The 8,606-nt window shown below is 45.1% G+C and overlaps 1 protein-coding gene across 1 annotated transcript; it reads right to left on the bottom strand.

The window, feature by feature from the left end:
* Positions 1-1,421: 1,421 nt before the first annotated feature.
* LOC149851669 (scavenger receptor cysteine-rich type 1 protein M130-like) lies at positions 1,422-7,852 on the bottom strand (the record flags this gene model as incomplete). The annotated part of the gene is made up of 2 exons (XM_090030509.1): positions 1,422-1,507; positions 7,532-7,852. Coding segments are annotated over 2 exons (407 nt in total), but the record flags the coding sequence as incomplete, so codon positions are not given.
* Between the last annotated feature and the right edge of the window lie 754 nt (positions 7,853-8,606).

The following is an 8,606-nucleotide window of genomic DNA, read 5'->3' as shown; positions in this document are numbered from 1 at the left end:
TATTACACTGTTACTAATTGTTAACAAAAAGTTGTGTGGTTTCCACTTCCAGTTGAACAGGTAACGGCTTTTAATAATCCTACCAGTGATACACAAGAAAGAATACAGTAAGTAAGTCAGAAGAAGGAATAAGAAAAGCCAAGAGAGGAAGAAAGACAAGTTGTACTAGCTACAAACTGAAAGCTAAGGATCTGTTCTTTCACTCTCTTGCAACATGAATGATTTGTGCTTGTGAAAAGTTATGCACACCCTCATTGCCAATTCTAATAGCAATGTGAGTAAAAGAGTTATGATTTGGAAACACTTCACATTCATTTTGCACAGCTGGAAAAAACGACATAAGGCTCGAAGAAAAGAAAAATTCAGTCTCGGTATTGGGAGGAGCATTCTAACAGCCAGAGTGATTGTGGAGATGAATACCTAGATTGGGAGGTAATTAGATGAGTTATTTGAGTTCAGATAAAGCTCTGGGGAGAAAATGAATATCAGGATGTTGTAGTTGCATCAAGGAATTCTCTACAGCTACTACTATGCTTAGTTACCTGCTCGCTCGAGTTCCCCAGGACAGCAATGAGGAAAGCAGACATCAGATTCATGCATTATTGATGCAACAGAATTATACAGAATTCCAGTACAGATTCTCTGATCCTACATATGGGGAGCATCTACACGTCATGCTACATCACCACAGTGATGCGCTATGTCACCATAGTGACACTTTACACCAATACAGTGACGACATGCATCTACATGTCACTGGCAACTACTTAGCCACAGCTGTGCACTCCCTCATTTTAGTGCACCACGAAGGCAAAGTAGCTGCTAAACCTAACCATGCACCATGAACATGGCACAATGCAAGTGTTTACTATGCCATAGGTCAACATGTAGACATGTCCATAATACAATTTAGATGATCAGATACAATAGCTTTTTAAATGCAAACAATGTTTCTGATTTGAAATGGAGTCAAAACCTATAAACAGTAAATAGTAAATATGCCATTGGGAGAAGTGAACTTAGGCTAATCAAGGGATTCTAAAGACTGAGTGAGCATAACAGTTATAGGAGTTGAGGATATTGACTCACTTCCCTGTTGTTTCAGAAGGATGAGACACGTTCTTTTTTCAGTCCCTTTTCTTCCATGGCAGTTTCCTGACAGGTGGAAGGATGTCTAACTCCTTACCTGAGCATGTGACTCCAGTGTAGAAAGAAGGAGGGCATGTTGACTCCACAGTGTAGGAAGTTCTCTTGCATTCTGAGCCTCTTGTCTCATTGCCATGACAAAAAATTGTGAAAATTATGTACGGTCTGAAATCCTCCACAAAATGGCTGGGGTTGTGGAAACTCATTGCTGATCCACAACCAAGTTCTCTGCAAATTACTGCCAACCGTTTTATAGATGCAACAGGGTAACATACTTTCATCAAGTTATTGCCAAGTTTTGCTTCCACTCTGCCAGCACATGGACTGCTACCATTCATAAGCTTCACGCCACTGTATATACCTTCAATTAGAGAAGCAGGACAGAATTAGAGAAGAGCACATTGAGTCATATCCCATAGCTATTCTTACCCAAGCTCATTAAGCGGCAGATGCCAAACAGAGGTTTAGGCAAGTATCAGTGGTGTATGGCTTTTGGCATTCATTTCTAAATCTGTTTCCTGGATTTTTTAGTGTATTCACTATGTCTAATTTAGTTCTGCTAATTTACTCAGTTGCTTCTGCCTGCTTCCTGTGGCACATATGAAGTAAGCACAGGATATGCACAGTTCAACACTGAAGTTGCAAGAAGGGACAGGTTCTCTCCCCTGTTTGTTTCATCAGCCATGAAGCTTGAATTGTGCATTTAGAGCCAGCCAGTTATCTGCTCCTATTAAAATAGTTTCTGCTATTGGTGCTGGTTACCTTAACAGTACAAACGTATTTTCACAGCTATCTAAGTCACAAGGGAGTCAGAGAATGAGATGACCTTTTCATACATTTCATGCACCACACAGTCACCAAGCTCATTTACAAATTATGGCTGAGCCACTATATCTTGCTTTTAATATTCAATTGAGCAAAACAGGTGGAGAACAGAGCAGAAATTCCTACCCCACTGGGACAATGGGCCAGGTTAGGACCCACAGCCCTTTCCATTACAAAGCAACAGCCACCTCACTGTAGCATCTCTTCTTCATGGCCCATGCATCTCTTCCTCTTGGCTGCACAGATTCAAGAGGTGGGCTGGAGAGGCATATCTACTCTCCCTGCTCCTCAGGTCTGGAGTATATTCAGGATAATTCATACTAAAACTAGCCTGTACAAAGTTGAGGTAAATGGTACCTCTACCTGAAGCTTGCAATGTAGCCATAAAATAACAATAATAATGATAATATAATAATAATAATAAACAATAATAATAGTAATAATAATAATTGGATGTAAACTATGTCTGTTATTTCTATCATTGGTACTATCAGCAACTCCACACTCAAACATTTCACATTTTCACTAGAATCTATGTATAAGAGGGGGAACAATTATTTAGGGATTTCATAGTATCCATTAGCTTCCCTTCAGACCAATAGCTTCTGAACTGCAAAACTACATGTTAAAGGGGAACTCCTGAAATGACCACTAACTCCTTCAAATAATGGTTCTATTTCTATTATAAGAAAAGGGGATTCAAGACAAGACCTTGGAATGTCCATAAGACAAAGCTTTGTTGAGAGAGAGTTAGGGTTTCCTGGTGGTACCAGGGGAGTATTCAGAATGCTGAATTAAGCAAAACTCCACCCCAAACCTGGGAAATTTAAGTCAAGATATATGCCTCCATAGCCTTAGATCTTTCCTCTTTGCCTGACATCCCAGTAAGCCCAAACTACATGTACAGTCATTCTGCCTTTCAGCTGCACTGGACTGGACCTCATTACAGCTACCTTACTTTACAGGCCAGAAGTTTAAGGCTGGCAAAGCTAAGCAAACGCTGGTGTGCATCCACCCATGCATCTGAAGCAAAACCAGGGAAGTCATCTAGGGCTATGTGAAGCTTCGGGTGGTGATCTGATTCAGAGGAGATTCAGCTCGATCCAGTGGCTGAACCTCTGAATCCAAATCCAATCAGGGGACAAATTAAAAGGTCTGAATCGATTCAAAGTTCTCTGAACCTCTTGAAAATATTCAGAGAGCGTTGATGATCCGGAGAGTCCCCGGTGGTTGCAGCAGGGACCTGCAGCCAGACTACGAGCTGGTAAGTACTAAGGGTAAGGGAGTTGGGGCTGGGGGCTGGGGGTGGGCACCATGGGGGGACCTGTGCCCGCCCCCAGCCCCTGCCTGCTGCCCCAGCCCCTCCAACCCCCCCCCCCAACTCCCCCAGCACCCCCACGGCTGCCCCACATACCCCAGCTCCCGGTCCTTAAAAAACCCCCACTCATCAGGTGTTGCCAGGTGGGAGGGCAATCCCTGGAGCCCCCCACTGCCCCACACTGCATACTGGGTATTGAGGTACACCATTAGGAATTCCCTAACATTCCAGGGAAGAGTCAGATGTACTGGTGGCCCGCTGCAGCTTGCCTGCCCTCTCCAACAGTCAAAGTCATCAGGGACTGCCATCCTTTTGCAGGAACAGTCAAGAAAAACCTGTTGAACTATGTCAAAGAATCTTAGAGAATTCGGGTTCAAAGGGACACCCACAGGTTATCTAGTCCAACCACTGCCTGAGGCAGAATCTCCCTTATCCAAACTATCCTATACAAATCCATAATCTAACCCAGGGGCAGTCAACATACAACCCATGGGCTGGACCCAGTTTCATCCAGCCGGCAGATGCCCACTATCCCTTGGAAGCCCATTCACCAGAGACTTCTTCATGGAAAGGGTGGCCAATACTTGGAATGGGCTTCCAAGAGCGATGGTGCTCTCTCCTATCTTGGTAGTCTTCAAGAGAAAGCTGGATAGACATCTGGCTGGGGTCATGTGACCCCAGCACTCTTTCCTGCCAAGACACGGGGTCAGACTCAATGATCTGTTGGGATGGCTTCTGACTCTAGCGTCTATGAATCTATCCATCTAACTATCCATCTATCCAGCCAGCCCTTACACCCACAAGGGTGGGAGCAAGGTGCCTATATATACACGCATACCTCTCCCACCCGCCACCCCCAACATACCCTATTGCGCTTCACTCCCACCTCATGTGTGAAAGGGTATGGCTCAGCCAGCACACAGTTTCTGGCTGGGGCTGCTGCTGCCACTGATGCAGCCACTGGGGGACCTGATTGACTTCCCCAGCATCCCATTCAGGTAAAGTGGGACCACATTTAAAGTTTGCTGAAGTCCAGATACACTATATCCACAGCATTCCCTTCACCCACCTAAGTAGTTACTTTCCTTGCTGCTTCTGATCAGCCTTTTGGTTGACTATAGGCGCTGTAGGACTTAAGCCCCCTATGCGATGATGTCTTCACCTCTCCTTCAATGGGCCTCCCAGCCCCACTTTCTCCCTCTCCCTCCTCTTCCTCCTCCCCCTCCCCTTCCCCTTCTCTCTCCCTCTCACTCCATCTGGACTTACTTACTAGGTAAGTCTTCTTCTCGGCAGCGTACTTCTCCCGGTGCTGTTCTCGGCCTCTGCTGCTCTGGGATTCGTCCAAACCCCACCCATGCTCTGCCTAGTAAAGGTCTCCTGCTCTACTCCTGGCAGATTGCCATTAGGAGAGGAGTTATTGTCCACTTCAGGCTTCCCGATGCTTGGCTCTGCTCTGGGCTGCCCCTCTTTGGGTCTGGAAATATGCAGCAAGGTGTGGTGCACATCAGTCTGGACCCAGCATTCACTCTGCAAGTGGATTTCCCTGACATTTGTGGTCTGCATCTCTTTTAAGATAAACACTGGAGAAGGGTTTGGGTTTTTTTCAGGAAGCTTCTTCCCTCAGTTTCTTTCCTCTTGACACTTTCCTACTTCAGATTCTTCCCAATGGCCTTCCTTTGGATATGCTCTGTCAATTTCCCACATACTGAGGGGAGACAAACCATTGTGTAGTTCCCTGGGTCCTCCTTTTGGCCTTTTTTCAATAATGGACACCATACTGGCTTTTTTGTGTGTGTGTGTGAATATTGAGGGAAAGTAGCTATCAAGTAGCCTTACCTTCCCTGCATCTACCATTAAGAGTTCCCCCTGGCTAGTTAACAGTAGACTCACCACTTCCTTGATGATTCTTTTTTGGCCAACACACCTACAGAATCTCTTCTTCTTGTCTTTACCTCCTTTGTCAGGTGTAACTCATTCTTTATCTTTGTATTCCTGATTTTGACCCATCACGCCTTTGCAATATCCTGGTAGGCTTCTTTGGTGACCTGAATTTCTCCAATGCCTGTATGCTTTCAATTTGCATTTGAGGCATCCTAGGATCTCCTTATGCAGTCACATTGGTCTCCCGACATTCTTTGTGTGCTTCCAGGCAGCATATCTTGTTTATTCCACATACTTTTCACAGTTCTGGAAATACATTTGATGCATCTTGGATTTTGACCTACATGCTTCACTTCTGATTGTGTAGCTCGTTAGCCCTTTCCCAAACTTGATTTGATTCTTCTGTTCCTTTCCACTCTGGTCTGTTTACCTCAAGCACCAGTGTACATGTGCCACCTCCACTTTGGGGTCAGTTGGAGCAAGGTAACACTGGCCAGGGTTCCAGCATCTTGTGCTTATAGACCAGGGGCACCAGGAGTCCCAATGCAAAGACTACACACTGCAGACCTCCCCTACCACCTTTAATTTGCCCACTGTGTTTCATTAGCACCCCCAGGTCATAGGGGCCCTGTCTGTACTCTAGTACTATACAACGTAGTTGTTTCCCTAATGGATTCCTGACTACAATCCCTACTCCCCCAGGTCCATAGGGAGCACAGGGGAGAGACAGTTTACCATACTGAGAGTCTACAGAGTGAGTAGGCCTGCCCACTAGCTGGATGGCCTGAGAAGTTGCAACTTTGCTGTGGAGTTCTTCACCCTATCAAGGCAACAGCCAGGAAAACAATGAACTCCTCTACATCCTCCTGTATTGTTAGGCCAAACACCTGACAATGGTGGCAGTGACACCTCCTAACTAGATAACAGGCCAAGGATACAGTCAGAGCTTGGTGCATAAAAACCTTCCAAACAAAGGAAGACACATGCCTGCACAAAAATGGATATTTTGGTTTCTATGCTATAATACGGCTGCTCCTGCACTATGGAGGCCAGGCAATGGAGGTAGAAACAGAGAGGGTACCACCACCTGTGCTTGGCCATGGGCAGGAACAGGATCAAAATAGTGAGGTGCACCAGTATGTGGTTCACCAAGCAGCATGCAGATGCCAAAGAGTGACCATTGTGTCACACACAGAGCAAACATTCAAGATGTCCATGAGCACCAAGCAGGAATCCATGGATCACCTTGTGTCTGCCTTCAACCTGCAGACAGGGCTGATGAATACACAAGAGCATGAGTTCTGTTGACAGTGTGCTCTTGGTGCTCTATTTATTACCCAGCAATTCATCCAGTAAGTGCCTCGTAGCCTCTGGGCACACATGTCACGGCCCCTGGGCAGACATGTTCCTTGTCATGGGACTGCAATGTCTAAGAGGGCCCATAAAGATGCTGCAGAAGTCATGCACCCGCAGGTCTCAAATATGCATCTATCTCCACTTACAGGTGACCCATCTCCATTTACAAAGTCACAAAGTCACAACTATGGTCCTTGCAGGAGCTGGGAGGCCACTCCACCTCCCGTGGCAGGGGCAGGACCTTAGACTAAGATGCCTCCTTGCCCATGCTTTTACTTGTCCCACACTAAACAAGAACTACTTACCTTTGCCCAACTGTCATATACTTAGGAACAAAAGACTGGGAGAGAGTGACCCTAGTCCCTAGCAAGGCCTAGAAGGCTGCACTCCCTTGTAGCCTCACGCTACCCCTCAAAAATCCTTTTTGGCATTTTGGACCAATCACGTTATGTTTTATCCATTTTATCCTTTCTTTCTTACATGTAATGTATCAGACTATTGATATGGAAATCAAACTGCAACTTCATCTTTATTTCTATCTTTCCTGAATAAACAGGATGTATCCTCCAGTCTTAGTTTTCCAGTCATGATGATTATTTTATGACAAGTCTATTAATTCTACATTTATTATTTTTTGTCCTGTATCACAGTGTATCCAGTTTCCCAGGTTCCTAGTATTTGTATACTAAGATTTCCATTGTTTCTTTCTTTCATAGTTTAGTTACAGATTAGCTACTTTCAGCTCCAGAGGGAACAGAACTAACCTCAGATAGGTGTACCTGTTAATTCAGTATATTCCAGTTTTCAGAGAATTGAGTATAAACATTTTAAACTCCCTATTTCTAGCTTACAAAATTTGAATGTGTTGATCTCCACAATCCGGATTTCCAACACACACATACATACCCTTTTTAATGTTATTTAATACTTAAATAATTCACAGGAATGGCAAACAATCTCTTCTTGCAGTGGTGATTTTCCTGCATGTGGTTGATGAATTCTTACCTGTACAGGTTATTCCAGCAAAGAAAGAAGAGGAACATGTGGATTCTGGATACAGATCTGGTATTTTGCATTGTTCAAGTGCTGTCTCATTACCATGACAAACATCTCCTACCATCAAGTACGGTTTGAAATCTTCTTTGAAGTGTGAAGCATCATGGACACTCATTGGAGGTCCACAGCCCACCTGTTTGCAGATTACTGTAGCATGGCTCCACTGAGAGGCTGTAAAACACAGCTTCATGCACTGACCATTATACTTCACTTCCACTATCCCAGAACAGCGGTTTTTTCCATGGCTCAGCTTCAGCTCATTAATTGCACCTTCAAATAGAGAATCAGAACAGAACAATTAATACAGAGGTATCACAAGCAGGTCCAGGGAGCTGATCCTTCCCCTCTATGCAGCACTGGTCAGGCCTCAGTTGGAGTACTGAGTCTAGTTCTGGGCACTGCACTTTGAGAGGGGTGTGGCTAACCTTGAGAGGGGCCAGAGGAGGGTCACTTGCATGGTCAGGGGGCAGCAGGCCAGGCCTACAAATATAGACTAAGGGGCCTGAATCTATTCAGCCTCCACAAGAGAAGACTGAGAGAGGTTCTGCTAGTCATCTCTAAACTCACTGGGGGGACCAGAGGAAAATAGGGGAGGCTCTGTTCCCCCAGCAACCACCTGAGATAACAAGGAATAATGGCCACAAATTGATTGAGAGCAGGTTCAGGCTTGATATCAGCAGGCATTACTTTACAGTTACAGTTGCTAGGCTCCGGAATGGACTCCCAAGGGAGGTGGTGCTCTCCTCTTCCTTGGGGCTCTTCCAGAGGAGATTGGATAGATATCTTGCTGGGCTCTTATGATCCCAACACACAATTCTGCCCCAGGCAGGGGGTTGGACTTGATGATCTGTTCAGGTCCCTTCCACCCCTAGAAACTAGGTTTAATTAAAGAATAGACAGTGACATCCTTACAGCTATGGTTAACAGAGCTGGTCAAATAGTTTGTCAGCTGTGGTACCAGGCAAATGTCAGTTGTTTATAGCTTTGTGACATACTTGCAACTGCAATTAATTGGAAAGCAAGT

The sequence above is a fragment of the Crocodylus siamensis genome, unplaced genomic scaffold (assembly GCF_052110815.1).
Source record: "Crocodylus siamensis isolate JL-2025a unplaced genomic scaffold, ASM5211081v1 HiC_scaffold_545, whole genome shotgun sequence".
Classification (NCBI taxonomy): Eukaryota; Metazoa; Chordata; order Crocodylia; family Crocodylidae; genus Crocodylus; species Crocodylus siamensis.
The sequence above is the reverse complement of the archived record's forward strand: the minus strand, read 5'-3'. Positions and strand labels throughout refer to the sequence as shown.